We start from the raw sequence: 21,070 nt of genomic DNA on the forward strand, positions 1-21,070 counted from the left end.
TAACTAGTGTGTAATTAGTAAACAACCTTTTTTCTGCCTAATACCTTTTTTTTATCTATATAAGGTTCTAATATTTTGGTTTGCCTGTATTGTGCTCATGTGCTCTGGTATTTATCACGGACCAACAACTTGAAAGAAAACAATTTCTGCCATCCAAATAGCTGTAGGGTTATTTTGAGGGAAAACAACTGCATCCTGCCACAGCTTAGTTAACATTTCACTTTCCCTTGAGGATTTCCTGTTGGCTGTGGCCCAATGTTAATTATGTTTTTATTTCTATAAAACAAAGCTCTGCCAATGTGTCCATGTTTATTACTTACTGGGATCTTTTCATTTCTTGCAATTCTAACAATGTTTAAAAACTTCAGTACTAAAACCTCACTTTCTTGCCAAAGAAGCTTTTAAATGGAGCACGTTCTGTTGTGAAACAACATTTGTGCAGATCTGGGTGGGTTTTAAGGAGCTTTATACATGGAGAGCCTAAATCTATATCATTTTCATCAGAAAATAGGAAGCTTTCTCCAGGCAGAACTTAGAAAGTGTTTGGCAGGTTCAGGTTTTGAGACTACTCAAAGGTCTTGGTTGGCCTTCCCAGCTGGGAAGAGTTTTGCATCATTCATTCAAAAATATAACTTTATTCATCTTTAAACTTTCTAAAACAGAATCATTTGGTGTCATAGGAGGATAGCAGAGAGACAGTAGCATTGGGACAGCAGTATTTACACAGAGGGAAAACAGGTTTGCAATTGAGAAGTGCTCCAGAATTTACAGACAGGGTAGTTCTTGCAGTGCACAGGTTATTTTTCCAGCAGCCTTCAGGTTTTATTTACTAATTTTCTGCACTTAATTTTATGGTAAGATAGGTTGGAAAACTTCTTGTTGATCTATTTTGTTTGCTTTTATGTACTTGTACTATTTTCTGTTAGTTCCAGTGGTTCCCCCATTATTTGTAACCCCATATTATTTCCTGCTCAGTGCATTTAAAAGCACTTAAAATAATTTGGACATTACACATCTGTGGCCTTTAGTTGAAGTTGTTGAATTTCTAAGAGCAGCAGAGGAACCAGGTGGTTTTGAGGTTTTTATTCTACAGAGTAGCACACTTTGGCTTTTTAATATATGAATTGTGTTTTAAGAATGATTTCATAAATTGAATTAGGTAGACTTTCTAGTATAGGTTGCATGAAGTCAGGGAGATGTTAATACTCTGCACTGTCCCTATTTGCAGTCTGGGTGGTGTTGTGGAGATGTTTTGTTTTGTGTTTCTTTTGCCTGCAGTTAATCTTTTTCAGCTGCCAATATGATTTAATACACACAGTTGTCTGCCAGTTGCCTCCTGAGTAGTGAGGCAGAAACTCAAATAAAGCCTCCCTTAAATAAAGTTGGCTTGAAAATACAAGCAGGAACCTTGAAATAAGCATTTCAGGTGCAACACCAAGGAAGCTGTCATGTTAAGTACAGGTTCATTTAGGTACGTCTGTGGATCTGCCAGTTTATCTTCTTTACACACCTTAAAATAACCAGAAATGTAAGGTACATTGATTGAGCCTAAACCATGGTATTTTTGTTTTAAATGGAAATAGCTTGAATGAAACAGTGACATTTTGGATTGTTTCAGGAGCTGGCTTTAAATTCAGTGCCTCTTGCTGGTAGAGGAGTTTTCTGAAGCATCAACACACCAGTGGAGAGTTTGGCACTCACTGTGCCATCTGCACTTGCATCAGTGTCTGAGAGAGCTGCAGTGGCTGTAAGGAATACAGCCTAAAATAAATAAATAAATATATAATGCAGGAACACATGGGAGCAATGCTCAGCTCTGGGCCCATCTATTGGATTGTTTTCTCTGCCAGGCAATGTTTGAGTTGTTATTGGCAATGGCTGTTCCTGCAGTTTCTGCTAAGGGGAATTCTGTAGAATTCAGTGAGTTCTGCAAGGACTTGTTGTTCAGTGAACCATTATTGTTTGGTTATTCCAGTGTATTTCAAGGTACTGTTAGACACTCCCTTGCCATTGCCTACCTCTTCTGGGTGTCAATTTGTAGAGAAAATGTTGTTCCTGCTTTTTGAAACCTTTCCAGAGTATTTTTACACATACCATTGTGGAGCAAAAAAAGGAAATAATGCTGTGGCAAAGCAGCATCTGGTCATTCACTTAGAAAATACTCATCTTAATAACATTCATCTGCAGTGAAAAGAGAACAAGTTCCTAATTTAGCAGCCTAATTACCAATGGAAGTTTTAAGCAGACCAAATTCTACAATATTTGTGAATATCTTAGCTGTCATGTAATGGGATGTAATTTTTTTACAATTGTAGAAAAATAGGTTAGTGTCAGGTGTCTGTAAGAATTTTCTTTTCTTGCTTGTTGTGCCTCTCTTTGTGCTTGTTTACGAAGTACCTTGAACTCCATGTGTGATCCAAGTCCTCTCTCCAGAAAATCTCTGGTAACAATGGCTGTAAATTCAGTTTACCCTTTTGCTGTGTTGGTCAGGTTGTTCTGTAGGCTCAGGAGCCCTGTGGTTGTTGCTGCCACATTCAGCTGCAGGGCTGAAATCCTGTCAGATGGATTTAAGAGCATTACATTCAAGGCCAGCCAGACTTAGGCTGTTTCTTTGGAGTAGCTTACGTCTTCCAGTGAGTTCATGTAATGCTCTGTAGGAAAACAATGGCTTCTACCTGCCATTCCCTGTGGTTTGATTATGGATCCTAGTTGCAGTCTTGATTAATTCCCCTTAAAATAATATTTATTATAATGTAGAGGGTCAATGATGAGGGATAGGTAGGTAACCATGAGCTGTAGTAGAAGCTTTAAGGAATACATTCAGCACAGATAATCTTCACTCAAAGTGGGAACACTCAAACAGCATCTCACTGCCAGGGCATGAGCAAAGAGATTGTATAGTTTGTAAACAGTGAAAAGGAATTGAAATAGGTAAGATCTTTCAGTGAAGCAAGGCCCAACTCAGACTGGGGTCCTTTTCTGAGCTGCTCCCACCTGGCCCTGGGCAGGTGGGAGCAGCTGCTCCTTGGGACCAGTGTGGTGCTCACTTGGCAGCCTGGCTGCTCCTGGCTGTGGAGAAAAACCCTCTTTCTGTGTTGACAACTTGCCCTTAGTGTTGAATTAAGAAAAAACTCTTGAGACCAGACTGAAGGGATTTTTTTAAACACACTTAACTACAATCAGTGTATGTACTTACTGGGTCATGTTCGTTCCAGAGAAACTCATGAGCAAAATTTAAACTTTTTTTGGAATTACTTGATGAAGAAACCTTTCCTCTCATCACTGTTCTCCTTGCCTTGATCCAGCAGGCTGGGGAGAGATGCCTGCTGTCCACACCAAGAGTGAAGCTTCCTGGGGAGAGCCTTCCTCCCCTTCTGCTGCAGTTGATAATGGCACTTCGGCCTGGGGGAAGCCCCCCAGCAGTGGCACTGGGTGGGGAGAGAATCCTGCCGAGCCAGCAGGGACCTATGGAAGAACAAACGCTCCAGCTGCTGCCCCAGCACTGTGCAAACCAGGTACACACAGGGCTGCCACTCTCCTGGCAGGGGAGGGGGTTTGCTTCTGCCACTTCTGCTTTTCTCTGCATTTCAGTCACAGGCACAGCCTTTGTGATTTCATTCTCAAAACTGTGTTAGCTGTCACAAAGCCACACTAATCCAAATACCCAGTAAATTCAAAGATTTGAATATAGTGCATCCATCTGGAAATTTAAAGGAGAGTAGTTTTGTGTTTGGAAAGCAGCATGGCAGAGGTGCAGGAAACTGTGAAACTGCAGAAGAACGTGACTAGGACTTAAACCCTTGGTGTCTAAAAGAAACCTGTGTTGGGATGAGAAGCAGTGGAGAACAGTCAAGATAGAATTGATTCGGGGAGGAAAAGCAACACCTGAGAACCACTAATCATAACAACCTCATGTTGGATTAAACTGAGTGAGTGGGTGTTTTCTTCAGCCATTAAAACTGTTGCCAGGTTCAGGAACATCCTGAACAACTTCCTGCTTCGTGATTCCTAACTCGTGTTTTTTGATAAATATCCTCCATCTCTGAATGTCCTGAGGGCCACTGTGATTGCTCTAGACTCTCCTCTTGGCTGTGGAGGTTGCCTAGAGATTCACTCCTGCAAAATACCATAGTGAGACATAGTTAGAATTCCCAGAAAACATAAAAGGGAGAGAGAGAGCTCTCAGGATGAGTAATCCCAGCTTTTAAAGAGAGTAAACAGAATAAAACCGACTGAGGTGACACAACCTCGTCACTGAATGTGAAGTGTTCCCTGCAGCCCACAAGCTTCCTTTCAGATTCCATTCTTCAAGATGGGAATGAGTGTGTGAGCATTAATGACTTGGGGATCTGGTTTGTTCATGGAAGAATGTGGTAGGTAAAATGGTGAGATGCATTGAAAGCAAAATAGCACTTGAATGTGTGCTCATACTTTGGCTTCTTGTTCTTGGGAGAGTGGAGTGGCCATGACCACAGATCTTACTGGTTCTGGGAAAAGCAGGACTTGGAAGTTGCTAGATGTTTTCTTTTTTCTTTTCTGAGTATTTAGAGAACTTTCATTTTTTTTGCTAGCTTAAAAGAAGACATTCTTATAATTTTAATGCCAATAAACTATGTGATGAACCTCTTTATCTCTTGAAAATGCTCATGTTAGCACACTGGATATGGCACAAAAGACTATTACTGTGAAATTTGCAGAAAACTGAAAAAGATTTTTCTTCTCCCACTTTCCCTCCAGCTTCAAAATCTATGCAAGAAGGCTGGGGCAGTGGTGGGGATGATGTGAATCTCAGTACTAGTCAGTGGGAAGATGAAGAAGGAGATGTGTGGAATAATACTGCTTCACAAGAGAGCAGCTCCTCCTGTAATTCCTGGGGGAATGCCCCGAAGAAAGGACTTCAAAAGGTAAGACAAAAATAAAGACACTCTCTAGCAAGAGTGGAATTAGTGTAACGTTTGTAGAATAAGTTGTCACAAATTTGCTGGTGCATTACACCTGAAATTAAACTTCTGACACCTGAACACAAGCACAGCTTGCCACTACAGTGGTTCAAGTACAGCCTACCTTGTTTCCGGGGGAAAATGGGAGATCTTGGAATTTAGGCATGTCAGATGCTTCAGGAGTTTTGTTGTTGTTGCCTTTGTTTTCCCTAAATTTTATAAGCTTCCATGTATTCTAAAGAAATGATAATGTATTAACAGAAAGAGAAGAAGGTGTTTAGGGGGCTTTCAGACACTTCCCGTGGTGGTGGAAAAGCAACATTGTGATGGAGCTGTTTAACACAAAAAGCTGTTTTCTATTTGTGAGGACGGTGTGTGTGTGTGTGAGAACAAAGTGAACTTGTGTTAATGCTGCACTCAACCGAGAACATAGACAATTGTGTGAGGAAATTTTCCATTGCACAGTCTTTATTTCAGGACAAGGCCAGGCTGTAACTTAAAGGAATTGGGAATGCATTTAGCCACTTTGTTTGTTAATCCATTAGCCAACAGTTAGGCCGGTGATTTGATCAAGTATGGTTGTTTCTTGTACTGTCCGCAGCCCAAAACAAATCCGCGCTTGTCCCTTGGTACTTTCTGGAGAACTGAAAAGAAGAGACTTCTTAAGGATATTGTGATAGAAAAGCTGCACAAAGATCTTTTAAAGGTGTTTATCTAGACGCTCTTGTTTGTTTTTAAGAAAATACACTGAGTAACATTCTTAACTTCAAGGTTGCAAACTTGTTTTTGGGAATGTTTTTCAGGAAGTGTTGTACTATTTCAGCTTGATTTCGTTATATTTTTCTGCCAAGGATTAAAATGAAATACGTAAATTCAAAGGTGGCTTTAATTCAGTGGCCAGCAAATCAAATATAGTACACTGAACACCTATTCAGCTGAGATAAATTTTTACACTTATGGGGGAAGAGAATCTTAGTCGCGTTGCTCGGAGGGTTCTTCAATACTTTCTGAATTAATGTACTAATACATCTTTCAGTAGCATGTGCTATTAATAAAAACCACTTACCATTTCTTTTATGTACATCTCACTACAATGAACATGGCAACCAGCCCATTAATGGAATCTCCCATTTATTTACTAAGGGCATGAAGACATCTAGCAAGCAGGATGAGGCCTGGATCATGAACCGTCTGATAAAACAGCTCACAGACATGGGCTTCCCTGTGAGTAGTGCTCAGCCAGCACACTGTGCCTTAGCTTTCAGCTTGTACTTCTGACTGTGGCTGTTTCAGACTGTAGTTACACCAAGATCTTCAGTCTCCAGGCCAGGAAGTAGCTCTGACCTGCATTTAAACACTGTGATTTCAGAAATCTGCTCTAAACCTAGAGAATGCTCTGAGATGAACGGGGATAAGATTTTGAACTTCATAGTTTTATAACAACAGGTGTTACTTGGAAGTGCAGTGATAATCCCCTCCCATTCTTCTTTTGACATTAAACAGGTGAAATGAGAGTATAGCTGGGTTGTTACTTAGAGAAAGTCACATCATTGTGATATTTGAGTTGTTCATGGAAAACAGGACGATGCTTAAACAGAACAATGTGTTTCACCTTGTAGAGCCAGTACTTCCTTAACAAACTGAAATACCTGAATTGTGAGAATTGCTGAAAGCAGAAAAAAAACCACACAGACATTATTTAGGCTGCTGAGTAAACATTAAGCCCAGTATTTAAGAGTTGTGTCTTTTTTCTCAGGTTACTTTGAAATCACATGAACATGATTACTTTTCCTCCTAACATAATTCCTGTTTTTGACAGAGAGAGCCAGCGGAAGAGGCCTTGAAGAGCAACAGTATGAATCTTGATCAGGCCATGAGTAAGTATCTGTGTAAGTAACTTTTTTGTCTTTAAAGCAACACAGGAACCTTGCATGATTATAAGCATTTGATTATACTCAGACTAATTGGAAAATTTTTATTTTCTTGCCTTGCTTTTGTAAGCAAGATGAATTTCTCTGAACTGCTGCTGGCAACTTTACTCCCTCTTCCTCACCTTTTCCAATATATTTCCCTTTTCTGTGCAGGTGCTCTGCTGGAAAAGAAGGTGGAAATGGACAAGCGTGGAATGGGAGTGACCGACTACAATGGGATGGTCACCAAACCCCTTGGCTGCCGCCCACCACCAATCTCCAAAGAGTCTTCCATGGACCGCCCCACCTTCCTTGACAAGGTGAGTTCAGCAGCAGGAACCTGGTGCACAAGTCAGAGTGTGCACAGTGTAGAAATGCTGATGATTTCCACTGTCTGCTTAGAAAGCGTAGAAAGAAATGTGATGGATGTGGTTTTGTTCCTTTTCTTGTGTTTTTTCAGTCTTGTGGGGAATTCAGTCCTTGTGGAAAGGAGCAATGATTTGATTCTCACATAGAAATAAAGAATGATCATCCCCAGTTTTACACTTAAAAGCTTCCTAAGGAATCAGTAACACAGTGGAACTAGAAATGGAAATAAAAGAGCAAAAAAATTAACCACAGGAATCTATGGGAGTGCAGTCAGTGAGTGACCCTTGCCCAAATTCACAATCAGGCAGGACCAAGGCCAAAATCTTCCAAGAATTAGGCTCTTAATTTCTCTTCTTTTAGTTTTGAGCTTCTTTGAAAATTCAGTGGAAGTTCAGTACCTAAATACTAAGGAGGAGTTCAGAATCTTCCAAGAATTAAGCTCTTAATTTCTCTTCTTTTAGTTTCAAGCTTCTTATAAATTTCAGTGAAATTTCAGTACCTAAATACAAAGGAGGAGTTCAGGTATTTTTGTTAAGTATCCGAGCAGACATGCACAGTCATAAAAAGCTTCTCCAATGAGCTTCCCTTTCTGTGATCATATATGACAAATTTTCCAGCACTATTTAATGACTGAGGAAAAGGCTGCAGAAGTTTGTGATGTCCAGGATTCAAAGTGACAAAAGAAAAGAATATGTGGTGATGTTCACAGGGGTCCAGGATGAGGGAAGAGATGAGAATGTTGACTCCATGTTTCAGAAGGTTTGATTTATTATTTTGTGATATATATTATATTAAAACTATACTAAAAGAATAGAAGAAAAGATTTAATCAGAAGGCTAGCTAAGAAAAGAAAAAGAATGATCACAAAGCTTGTCTCTGACCGAGATGGTCTGGACAGCTGGACTGGGATTGGCCATTAATTAGAAACAAGCACATGACACCAATCCCAGATCCACCTGATGCATTCCACAGCAGCAGATAATCACTGTTTACATTTTGTTCCTGAGGCCTCTCAGCTTCTCAGGAGAAAAAATCCTAAGGAAAAGATTTTTCAGAAAATATCATGGCTACAAGAATATATGGAAAAGTGCAGCCAATTCTTTAGTAGGAAATGAGATTTACAGCCTTGACAGAAAATCCTACAGAAACTTACCAAATCACCTAAGAATCCCCCTGAAAATTATTGATAAGTAAAAAGAACCTCAGATACCATTCTGTATTTCACAGGTTATTTAAAGGTTCGTGCAGATGGGTGGTGGAGGATTCTGACCACAGAAATCAGTGCCTTTGACAAACTGTGCTGAAACCAATTCATTTCACATCAGCTGTGTACAGGGCATGAGGCAGTAATGAAATCCACTCATATAAAGCTCATTCTTTGCCATGGCAGACTTTTTAATGAATGTGTTAATTGAAGGCCACAAAAGATGCATGCATGCCAGTAGCCTTTCCTTTTCTTGGAGAACAACATCTTCAGCAGTGAAATTCTTGCCAGAGAGAGAGGTGCATTATGTGCAGCATGATGCATAATTCTGGAAACATGTTAAACACAACTATTGAGAAGGGAGTACTAAAATCATTAATATTCATACAGTAAGTAAAATCTATCAGTCTAGGCATAATCTGTCACAGTGACTTGGCTCTAACAAAGGAAATAATCCTACACTGTATTTGTTAGCTATCACAGTGTTGAGCAACTTGCTAAGTGAATTAAATAAATATAGTTTCTACTCTAAGAACACAGAGTTTTTATTCCTCCAAAAAAATTCTTTCCAGATTTACAGCTCATGCTAGTTAAGCAATTCCTCCAAAACCTTTTTGCCCTTTGAGGTACTGTTTCAGGGCATGAGTCTGGAGCTGTATTGTTTCTGCTTAGGTCATCCTTGGTGAGGAACAAGCTCGTCACACAGCTGGACAGAGCACTCCAGCCAGCATTCCTTGTTTTACTTACTGCTTTTGTTGGCTTTGCTGAGTCTTCAATAAGTTTCTGCAAGGTTCCTCTTCATCAAGCTGAGTTTGGGATGGTGTGCTCATTGTTACCACTCTCAGCTCACCTGCATTCAGACACCATCATTTTTCTCTAAACGGCTAAAGCCAGCACTTAATATTTTTTTAACTTAATACATTTGAAGAGGGAAAATTTCCAGCTCTGACATTTGCCTGTGGACCCAGTGAACTCCCTGTTCTCTCTGCATCAGGAGTGGTCTGTGCAATTCAACATCACCTTTGAGTGTTTGCTTTCTGTGCTTGCTGCAGTTGCTCTTTATTCCATGTCACACCGAGTCAATCTTCAGCACTCGGCGCTTTGTTAATTTATTATTCCTCAGGATTTTATCTTGACCTGTAGCACCATAAAAGGACAAGGGAGAATATCCAGTGGCCTTGAGGGAATAAAGATGCAGCCCTGATAGGTGATCTCAACCACGTTATGTCACACTTGGTGGCAGGCATGCTGTGCTTAGGTGTCAGGTTTGCCTGAAGATGTTACCTCATGCTTCTGGAGCCATCAGATTTGTAAGAAAAACATGTCAGATTTTCCTGGAAACATCCTTAAAATACCAGAAATAAGCCTAGAAAAGGGATCTTTTTCTCAAGTATAGAGTTTGGCTTGGGACTCTGAAATTCTCACCTTGCAAATGAAGTGTCCTTTTCCCCATCCCTCATAGTCAGTGATCAGCTCCTCTGCTCTACTACCGCAGAATCCAGGTCTACAAGTCTTGATAGCTCTCAGCATCCAAAAAATCTTCCAAAAATCTTCTGACTAGACCTATTCCTTGTTTCTGATTTGAACATAGTGTTTGTTGGGCTTTTTTCAGCTTCATCCTAAACATTCTGAGCCCAGTAATCTCTGGGGACTGTGATTGGTTTTCATCTTTGGGACAATGAGGAGAATATTGTGTTAATATGGAGAAACTTTTTTTAGATGTTACAATTAGATAATGATCACAAGGATTTTTAAGTTTTCTTTTAAATTCTTCTTTGCTCCATCTCAGCCACCTGTGATCCAATGACTGAAACTATTTTCATCACCCCTTGTATGATGAGCATTTCTTTGACTATTGCATTTCCTCCAGGTTCCTTTTGCCTAATTCCTGTTTGATTTGAAAATAGCTTTATTTTAGATGAGATTTTATTACTTTAACTTCCTCTTTTAGGAAAGGATTTTTTTATTTCAATCTTTTTTTAAGTAGTCAGTGTGTATTTTCTGCCAGCTGCTTCTGTAACTGACTTTATTCTGGCAGATTCATCAGCCTCTCATCTGCCTGTTGACACATTTTGATTCATGAAGTGGCATTTGTTGGCAGGTGACTGCCAAAGTGTCCAGGCATCCTCTGCTAAGTTGTCCATATCTCATAGGACTAAAAACCTTTGAGTTATCCACTTGCATTCTGTCACATTTGATATGTGAGACTATTGTGAGAGACTTCCCAAAATCCTAAAAACCACCAGTGTGGTGCTTTTTGTTAGATAACTCTAGTAGGAAACAATGCTACCAGTAGGATTTTGTGGCTGTGCCAAGTCCCTTCAAAAAAGTTCAAAGCGGTGCTGGATTGAGCATTAATGTGATGATTCAGTTTTTAATTGAGTAGCCTGAGGAATAAGTGTAACATAAATTTGTAAGAAAATAACTGAAGAGGAAAGGTTAGGTAGAAAAGATTGTTCTTCAGGAATCAATTATTACGTAAAGGATCCTGAGAAATAATGGGTCAGAAACCACTGTGAGCAGTAAAATTGTCCTCTAGTCTGGCTTGAAAATGCTAAAGGGTGCTTTAATTTGACCAACTAAAATACTTCATGTTAAATGAATTGATTTTAGTTCAGTTATAGGGCACAGATTTGTGCAGCACAGAGTAACAAGTTCAAATTAAATAAAATAGAACTGGGTGAATATGAATAAAATGTTATAAACTCACACAAAGCCATTTGCTGCAATTCAGCCAAGGGACACACTTGTGAAGGAGTCTGGAAATGAAATCCCTGAGTCTCCAGTGTGTCCTTCACCATCCTTGGCACTGCCTATTTCCAAATTGAGAAAAAATAATGTCAGTAAGGCAAGACTTGAATAAATTTAGGGGGCAGGGAAGGTTTTTCATGGTCAGTAGGTCTGTTCATATAGGGAACAATGGCATCTGAAGGGGAGAGCAAGCACCAAGCTTGAAATTATTTTCACTTTGAAGGGGGAAGGGTAGAATTGTAAACATGTGTCTGTGATCTAAAGAGAAATCCTTGAACCTGTTACTGTCATGCAAGCTGCAGTTGTTTGTGGAGTGTGACTGATGTCCAGTAGAATGTAAAATACCTCAAGCTGAAAGGCCTTGGGGATATCATTAGAAAATGTCAGTGTCCCCCTCAGGATAGTCAGATAGGATGTCAAGTGTCGCTTTGCCTGATAGGAAAGAAACTTTTCCTTTGCATCAAAGGAGAGCTATAGAAAATGCATTTTTCAGGATTAACTTAAAACATATAATTCACTGAGCATGCTTGCTGCATTAGATCATCTCTTTGGGTATGTGGTAAGCAGACTGGGCTTCTTTTTTACAAAAATGGTTCACCAGTATCTCACAGTCTTTTGGGGCATTGAATTTATTGGTTGAAATAAAGCTCCTCACCTTTTAAAAAGCCTTTCCTTACAATGATCATACTGCCTGCAAAACACCAACCCAGCACATTGCAAATTAAAGCTTTTTCTCTCCGCCTGTTTTTTGGAGCCCTGCTTTGTACACAGTGTTATTTGATCATGCTTACCCCAGGCTTCCCAGACATCAAAGCACAGTTTGAGATAGAACTCAGTGCCCCACTGAAACACGAGCAGAGATCTACCTGTTTGATTGGGGGTGCTCTCATTTATTTTATTTTCTGCCTTGCTGTTTGTCCCCCGTGGGGCTGCCTCCTGTACATCAGATCCACGCTCAGCTGTGCTTCCTCCCAGCCCAGTTAGCAGAGAGGGCTCCTCCTGCCTTGCTAAAATCTGCCTCCTCCTGGGGATGTTCAGGAAGGCTGCCCAGCTGATATTGTCATTACTGGGTGTGATGGTTTGTGTTCATTGCCTGCCTTGCAGTGTCATGTTTCAGAGTGGGCTATTAATAACTCAGCGCTGTGTGAATATTAAAAGAGGCTCGTGTGTCTCAGTTAGGAAAGGGGAGTAATGCAAAAATGCTTTTTTAAAAGCAGAGCTATGATGTGGAACCAAATTCAGACTGGTGTCAAATAAGCTGATGTGGCCTTTCCCAAGTTTTGGGTTTGTTAAAATGCTGGGTTATGTCTGGAGTTTTCCTGACTGACAGAGGGGCTTCCCTGAAATGTGCTGGGCCTCTCCCCTTCCACCTTTCAGTCTGGTGGAGAAGAAAAGAGAAAACCTAAGTGGGGAGGAGGCAATGGCCACATGATAGCTCTGCAATCAGCTGCTAAAATCCTTCCTTTCCTCTGGAAAGGTGGGTGAGGGTGATTGTGCATTTGGGGGATTAAGTACAACAAAAATACCAAAAACAGTACCTTAATCCTGTTTCTCTCTTTCTTCTCCCTTCACTCCATGCTTTCCATTCCCTGTTACTCATCCCTTTTTTTATGTATCTCTTTTTACTCATCCTCACCCTTCTGTGTCTCCATGGGACTCTGGTTGGTGCTGTGGGCTCCTGGCACGCACACAGCTCACCCTTTCTTTCTCCAATCAGGATGGCGGCCTAGTGGAAGAGCCCACTACTTCACCATTTTTGCCTTCACCAAGCCTGAAGCTCCCCCTTTCAAACAGTGCACTCCCTAATCAGACCCTGGGCGGGATTGCCTCAGGGCTGGGCATGCAAAACTTGAATTCTTCTAGACAGGTAAGGCTGTTGGGGGAGATGCTGAGGGGAATTTGGCTCTCTTGGAGTAGCTGCTAGTGCCTGTCTGCCTCTTTCCCCAGGAAAAATGGGTTTAAACTGGAGGTGCAACAGCTTTGTTCATGTGAAATATCAGAGAGGAACTGCCTGCTGTGTGAATGTTTCACCTTAGAGGACATAAAAGAACTGTGTAGTTGTAATTAGCCTGCTGATGACACATATCCATCCAGAAGAGACTGTAGTGTTGAGGATTTACACCCCTGAACCCTGGTGTTTCTCTGCCTTCATTGATAGAAGATGCCTCTTTTTTTGAGGCATTGCTAATTGTCCCAGACTGTAAAGGCAGTGAGATTGCTCTAATTCATCTTTCCTGGCTGGTATAAATATTCTGTGATGTGATGGGAACTTTTTTATTCCTGCTCCAAGTGTCAAGGCATCTCAGAGTTTTAACAGGTGGCAAATAAAACAACTGGGTTTCCAGCACCTGGGTCAGGTAGAGCATTGAGTTAAGGAGGTGTTTTGGCCCCTGTGTAGAACAGGCTGAGAGGGAAAGAAAAGGAGAGGAGGTGAAGAGGGGTGATAACTGGTAACCACCATGAGAGTGAGAAGCCATTAAGTACTCTTGATTATGACAAGGTTATTTTTGCCATCAAATTGAAGTCCCAGCAAAGATATGAAATAACAACACAGAAAAGCTTCATCATTCTGTTGTGGCTCTCTATTATGTATATTCTTTTAAAGTCAGTTTTCTTAAGGCAATACTTGTCCAGCACATACAGCCCATTAAGCACATCTTTTCAAAGCAGTCTCCACTAATAGCATGTCCATTATCAGTAGCTTTGTAAAATGACTAAGTAAAAAACTGCTTAGCCAGCTGGAGGATGGGGTTACTGTGAGTTTAATGCCTCCATTCTCCTGTCCCTTGCTATACAAATACAAACATTTTTGGCAAGTACTTTTGATTGTTCATCTTGTGACCCTCTAGGGTCCTGCATCCTTATAAAAGCATCTTCAACTTCAGCTGCCTTTTGTTCAGGCAACTGAACAAAACAAAGTTTTGGGGGTTTGGAATGTTGGGTACAGGGCAATCTTTGCCCTGCCCAATTCTAAACTTTGTATGTGCTGGTCTCTTGATTCCTGCCTGTCGTAATCACTAAGAATAAAGCGTGCACAGACAAGTAGCACCCAGGTTCTGTGCTGAGTGGTGTCACTAAGTGCCTGTGTCACTGTTGTCCTGCTGCAGATACCGAGTGGCAATCTGGGTATGTTTGGCAATAGCGGAGCAGCACAAGCCAGGACCATGCAACAGCCGCAGCAACCGCCAGTGCAACCTCTTAATTCATCCCAGCCTAGTCTTCGTGCTCAAGTGCCTCAGTTTCTATCCCCTCAGGTCAGACAACACCTCACTCAGAGTTTTCCCTTTCCCTGGAACTCTTCCCATGTGCTCTGCCATGCTCCTGAGGCTTTGCAGCTGCCGCTGCCTGGCTGTGTCTGCGTTATTTGTTTGTTTCCTAGGCAGGAAGTTGTGGCATGGCTGAGGTGTTCTCACATGCATGTCATGTAATTACCTCTGAGAGCACGTTCTCGTGCTCCTTTTTGCACAATGGTGTTTCTGAGGCATTTGTTCTCATCTCTTTTTTTATAAATGAACCCTTGAGTACAGTTATTATGATTGTATTAGAGCCTTTTGCTAATTTTTTTGATAGCTCATGGTGATAATAACATTTTCCAGCTGATGTGACTCTTATTAATGGCTCACACAGTTGCCACTGTTAAATGTGCAGTGTTTAACACTCTTCTCTCCTTTAGGTTCAAGCACAGCTTTTGCAGTTTGCAGCAAAAAACATTGGTCTCAGCCCTGCACAGTTAACCTCGCCAATTAATAATCCTCAGCATATGACGATGTTGAACCAGCTCTATCAGCTGCAGCTGGTAAGTTAAAAGCCATGGCAGACAAGCTCTAAATCAGAATTGAAGGCATGAAGATAAAATAGGAGAATGACTAAATTTTTAAATGACAGGACAGATCTTCGAAACAATCAGCTGCTGATTTCTTTGGTAAAATTTCTTTTTAAAGAAGCACAGTAATTTTTTTTTGCCTCAGGCTTTATAAATAGTCATTTGTGGAATAATTACCCTTTACAGCTGATCAGTGGAACTAAAAATCAGCTGTCTTCCTACTGGTATGAATAACAGTGTGTTCTCAAACAGCACTGGCCTGTGCATTACATGTCAGTGGAAAGATTAAACTGGACACATGTCACAACAGAACAAGTGAAATCTTGGCAGTGCTGGTCACCTGAGTTACCTACAGAACTTCTTCACTTGCCTCACTGAAAAATAAAGCTTAGGGTGAATTTCCTTTAATTAATGGAGTGTGTATTAAACATGTCATGTGATAAGAACTGCTTACTTCTGTGTACTTTTGCTGTGTTTGCAAATTTTACATCTATATTTTTAATGCATATGAAAATACTTAATTGGATTTTGAGACTATTTTAAACAGAGATATTGTGAACTCAGTATTGGCCAGGGTTAAAAATAAAATTACAGATGGCAGATTAGTTCAGTTGCTGATCTCAGTGTGCTAGTCAAACTCTTTTATTCAGTGTTTGATACTGTTACTAATTTCTGATTATTTTCTTTAGTTTTGAGGAGCACAGCATTATTCTCATAATAATTAAACAGTACCCAGCTACTTGAAAAATACCTGTACAGAATTCCTTTGGATTTTGAATTCATCAAAATGTTGATGAATTCATCAAAGTGTTTCAGAGAAACTTACCTTGCAAAAGGATTTGCTGCCAAGCCAGCTACTTGAAAATTGTGGATTTTTTTTCAGGAATAAAGCAGCACAAGTGATTTTAGTAGAAAGTGTTGGCAGAACTCATAATGGCCAAACCAAAAACAACAATCAGTATTTATACTATTTGCATAATATCATAAACTTCTATTTTAATTTTTGCTTTGTGTTAACAGTTATTTCAGAAACAAAGCAGTTTCCTCTCTTTAATGACCACTTTTTGCCATGTGGACCTATTAGTTGTTTTTGTTTTAAAAATGAGCATGGGACCTAAAAAAATGCATTCTAAAATGCATTTGCAACAGGATCATTACTGTTGCTTGGTGGAGTGTTTTCAGAGCACGGCAGAGTTGGCCTTTTCTGTGCTGTGGTGCAGCAGAGCAGCTGGAGGGAGCGTGCTGAGCTGGGCTGTGTCTGACTGTCCCTGTCCCCGCAGGCGTACCAACGTTTACAAATCCAGCAGCAGATGTTACAGGCTCAGCGTAACGTTTCCGGACCCATGAGACAACAGGAGCAGCAAGTAGGTGTCCCTGCCAGCTCAATCTCTGCTTCAGGGGTTGGTTTCAGTAGCTTGGAGATGCTCAGTGACATTACAGCAAAGCAGCTAAAGCATCCTTAAATCTGGGATGCAGTGTGCGTGGCTTGAGTGCTGGGCAGGGAGGGTGCTGAGTAAAAATAAATTCAAAAATAAAGCTGATGCACAGCCTTGCTGGAGGAAAGCTCTTCAGTCCTTTGCACAGGCAGTTTGTAAGGAGATGCAGTGTGTTGTTTCACTGTAGGGAAAGGCAGAGAAGTGCAGTGTGTGTGTGTGTGGATTGCCCACTGACGGGTGTTTGTTGGCTCTCTCCCTGCAGGTTGCACGTACAATCAATAACATGCAGCAGCAGATCCAGCAGCACCAGCGCCAGCTGGCCCAGGCCCTGCTTATGAAGCAGCAGCCTCCCCCTCCACATCTATCTTTGCACCCCTCTGCAGGCAAATCAGCCATGGATAGCTTTTCACCCCATCCCCAGGCTCCCGGCCTTCCTGACCTGCAGACCAAAGAGCAACAGTCTTCACCGAACACCTTTGCTCCTTACCCTCTTGGTGAGTGTCCTCCTGCAGCAGCTCCTCACAGGGAGGCCATCTCCTCCAGTCACACCTCAGTAGTTTGCTCCACACTATAACAAATACATATATCTATATATATATCTATATATCTCTCTCTATATATATCTATATATCCATATCTATATGTATACAGACATAGAATATAGATAGATAGATATAGATGTATAGGTATAGATACAGGTATATACATAGAAATATAATATATATATAGATATGATATATAGATGGATATAGATATATTGAGAGAAAAATAAATATGTGTATAATTATAATTTATATATGTATATTTGTTTGTTTGTTTGTTTATTAAATAGCACTGAAATCACAGAACAAAATCATACCTTTGTGGTAGCTGTAACTGCTTACCTGTGTTCTGCCTACAAATATCAGAAGATTTGCCTAATTAACTACTTATATGCCACAGAATCACAGAATAATGAGGTTGGAAGAGACTTCTAAGATCATCGAGTCCAACCCATGCCCTATGTTGTTATTTATGAACTAAATATAAACAGCATCATGTTGTAAAATACACCAATGTCATATTGATAAACAATAATATAATCTGGGAAAATGTGGTGCAAAGTCATCTTTCTGCTGTAATCAGCACTGGTGAGGCATCAGTTTTGGTCAATGTATTTCAAGAAATACATGGATCAGTTTGAAGGAGTGCAGGAAGATTGTAGTGGAGGTGATTAAACATTTTAAAAACACAACTGGTAAGGAAAAAATAAAATCCTCTGCTCAGAAGTCTAAAGAGAAGATGTAAGAGACATGCAAGAATCTTCAAAAATTTAAAGGAGAGCTAGGAAGACGTTTTCTCGCATTTCCTAATGCAAGAGGTAAAGTTGCATAAAAGAAGGTCTAGTTAGACATTAAGGATCACTAAAGCAGAGTAGAGTACTGGAATAAATTATCTAGGAAGTTCCTGAAATCTTTACCAGGATTTTGTGGTAGGTTAGACATAGATCTGTCAAATATGATTTAAGTCAAAATAATTGATTGGGCCTGGATACAGAGGGAGCAGAGCAACCTTTCAGACCTGTTTGCTGTGTGGTTGTTTGATGTATGCTGCAGCCTTCCTTTCTAACATAAAGGAATTAATTTAATCTCTTTGTGACTCTCTTTGTGCTGAATACAATAGTATTGCCAAGCTTTATCTGCCATGCAGCAGTTAAGAAGGTAATTCTGACTGCTGTGGTGAGCTGTTGTGGCTGGGAGCATCAGAATGCAAAAAAAATTGTGAATTAAAGGCCTAAGTCTGAGAGGTTCTTATGATATCTCAGCTTTCTGTGATCTGCTAACATTCAGGATTATATATCAAGAAAGACCCAGATTCATGTCACAGAAGCATTTCAGAATTATTCCCTTAATAACAGTCTAAGAGATTCTGTTCTGTGTATACAAAATAGAAACCAGTTAGTGCAGAACCTGCTAAACAGCAGCTGTTTTTCTAACCTTTAATTGTTTCCCTTTTGGGGGGATTTTTAGCAAAATGAAGTGGCAGACATTGGTGGGGGGGGTGCTGGGGAGACATGAGGAATATTTTGGCTTAGCCATGGAATGGTGCAGACTGGTTTGAATTCAACATTCCAGTGCATTCTTCCGAGACAAGTGAAGAGACTGCAAGTAGAAGCACTGACAGCTTTAAAATATTATCTCTACATCTTGTTTCCCTCCCTTTTTAGCATGATTTTAACTTTTTCTGAATTCATGGGAGTTCTGTTGGTGTTCCATAATAGCAAAAGTTCTTGAAAATGTGCATCAAAGGTGCCACGCATGCATACAGATACCTGAAAATCAATGTTGAGTAATTCTTGTGGCTGGATTTCAAACCCAGCTTTTCAGTCCCTCAGTGTATGGTGGATTTCTAAGGATCTCTTTCCCCCCCCCCAGCTGGACTGAACCCGAACATGAATGTAAATAACATGGACATTACTGGTGGTTTGTCAGTGAAGGACACTTCTCAGTCCCAGTCTCGCCTTCCTCAGTGGACACACCCCAACTCAATGGATAATCTGTCTAGTGCTGCTTCTTCTCTTGACCAGAACTCCAGCAAGCACGGTAATGTCCCCTGGCAGTGTCCCCTCCATGTCCCCATGCCTGCCTGGATTTTGGTGATTCCAGCCACAGTGCAATTGGAATTATTTCTCTCATGTTCCTTTTTTTGTGTTAAGGTTGTTAGCCTCTGAGCCTGTGAGATTTTATAGATGATTTCTGCAGTGAAGGGCTTGCAGCTGTCACTCCCTACATGCAGTGTTGGAATGTTTTTTTCATGTGTTGAATTTTGTTGCTGAGAACATGGAGTTCAAGTAAAACAAGCCTTTAGTGTTGGCAAAATAAGTCCCACAATCTTCCCCTTTTTCCAGACCTGCATACCTTCAATCCAAAAAAACTTTACATTGGCTTTCTCCCACAATTTTTCCAGTATCATCAACCTCTCCCTGTACAAATGTATGATGGATTACATAGTTACTCAGCCCAGAGTTAGGGGCAAAAACTTCTTACTTTTACAGAAGTGATTGCTAATCTGTTTGAACACCTTTATCACTAACACCTCCAGTATCCTGAGCCAGTTATTCCTCTATTTCCTGTATCAAATTTATTCTGTTAGAACATGGGGCTCTGTTAACTTTATTATATCCTGGATTTTATTCTAAGCAGCATGAATTACTTCTTTTACAGCAGTTTTTTATTCTGCAAGTAACTGCAGTGCTGATGCCAAATTGTTGTTTGATAGTTAGTAGGAACATGAGAAGAGCCATTTCAAATCATCCATCCTGTCAGCACTGAATGCCTAGGGAAGGATGAGATGAGGGATATTCCTTGGGATGCTGTCTCAGCAAGTTCCTATTTACCAACAGTGTGATGATTTGAATTACTTAGTCTCTTTTTGGTAGGAATTTAATGCAGAATTCTTTAACTTGAGTATCTAGATTGTACCAGCAATGTGTCTCTCAGCTGTAATCCCTGCTAAGGCTTCAGATGCCATTAAGCTTGGCTTACTGTATTTTCATTTTAGTTTTCTTTTTATCTTTGTAACACAGAAAGAAAACAAAAAGCAAATAATAACAAAACAATAACAAACATCCTGCTGAAATTCCAAACCCACAATCCCCCTTTGACTCCTTGCAGGTGCTATCCCTGGAGGTTTGAGTATTGGTCCTCCGGGAAAGTCCTCCCTCGATGACTCCTACGGCCGCTATGATCTGATGCAGAACAGTGAGTCTCCTGCCAGCCCGCCCGTAGCTGTTCCTCACAGCTGGTCACGTGCCAAATCTGATAGTGATAAGATTTCCAATGGCTCCAGCATAAACTGGCCACCAGGTAACTCAATCCAAAGCCTTGCTGTTGGGCTGCTGTCCCTCAAACGTGTTGTTGAGTCCTCCTGATGCGCAGGAGTGTGGCATTCACATTCCCTGAAAAATCCCTTCACCCAGAGTTTTTCTCCTGGGAAGCTGAGAAGCCTCAGAGAAAAGGAAAACAATTCTTATCTCATTTGCTTCTCTTGTGTTGTGCTCACATGTGGAATGTGCTTGGAGATTGTTTACCCACAGGTGATTGTTCCATTGCATTCTGCTGGGAGTTGTTTTCACTCTTTGGCCAATCAGGGCCAGGCTGTGTCAGGACTCTGGAAAGAGTCACAAGTCTTCATTATTATCTTTTTAGCATTCAGGAATTATCTTTTCTGTATTCTGTAGTATAGTTTCGTATAGTATTCTTTAATATATGATAGCATCATAAAATAATAAATTAGCCTTCTGAGAGCATGGAGTCAGATTCATCATTCCTCCCTTCATCGGGGCACCCTGTAAATACAATACAGGAGCTTTGTAGAGTTACAGCCTCACACATTTCCCTTTTTATTGTGTTGGAAACAGAGTTTCACCCAGGAGTGCCATGGAAAGGACTGCAGAATATTGATCCTGAAAATGACCCCGATGTTACTCCTGGCAGTGTTCCAACTGGGCCTACCATAAACACCACGATCCAGGATGTGAATCGCTATCTGCTCAAGAGTGGAGGTAAACACACCAACTGCTTCCACATCTGGGCATATTTTCTTTTCCCTTCCAAAAAAGGGTTGGCCTCATTTGTTACAGATTAACATATTTTTGC

The 21,070-nt window shown here is 40.6% G+C and overlaps 1 protein-coding gene across 12 annotated transcripts in view; it reads left to right on the forward strand.

Moving 5' to 3' along the window:
* Positions 1 to 21,070, forward strand: part of TNRC6C (trinucleotide repeat containing adaptor 6C) — a 103,262-nt gene that overhangs the window by 68,983 nt on the left and 13,209 nt on the right. For 3 of the 12 annotated variants that reach the window (XM_059864587.1, XM_059864581.1, XM_059864592.1), the window contains 14 exons: positions 3,306 to 3,515; positions 4,738 to 4,904; positions 5,542 to 5,646; positions 6,084 to 6,164; positions 6,760 to 6,829; positions 7,025 to 7,170; positions 12,868 to 13,041; positions 14,282 to 14,428; positions 14,848 to 14,970; positions 16,278 to 16,361; positions 16,696 to 16,927; positions 18,848 to 19,015; positions 20,087 to 20,278; positions 20,833 to 20,976. In XM_059864587.1, coding sequence (XP_059720570.1) covers positions 3,306 to 3,515; positions 4,738 to 4,904; positions 5,542 to 5,646; positions 6,084 to 6,164; positions 6,760 to 6,829; positions 7,025 to 7,170; positions 12,868 to 13,041; positions 14,282 to 14,428; positions 14,848 to 14,970; positions 16,278 to 16,361; positions 16,696 to 16,927; positions 18,848 to 19,015; positions 20,087 to 20,278; positions 20,833 to 20,976 — 2,043 coding nt within the window. The remainder of the gene's footprint in view (positions 1 to 3,305; positions 3,516 to 4,737; positions 4,905 to 5,541; positions 5,647 to 6,083; positions 6,165 to 6,759; positions 6,830 to 7,024; positions 7,171 to 12,867; positions 13,042 to 14,281; positions 14,429 to 14,847; positions 14,971 to 16,277; positions 16,362 to 16,695; positions 16,928 to 18,847; positions 19,016 to 20,086; positions 20,279 to 20,832; positions 20,977 to 21,070) is intronic. The other 9 variants (XM_059864583.1, XM_059864593.1, XM_059864589.1 and 6 more) reach the window with 6 other exon arrangements.

Source organism: Haemorhous mexicanus, chromosome 20 (genome assembly GCF_027477595.1).
Source record: "Haemorhous mexicanus isolate bHaeMex1 chromosome 20, bHaeMex1.pri, whole genome shotgun sequence".
Classification (NCBI taxonomy): Eukaryota; Metazoa; Chordata; class Aves; order Passeriformes; family Fringillidae; genus Haemorhous; species Haemorhous mexicanus.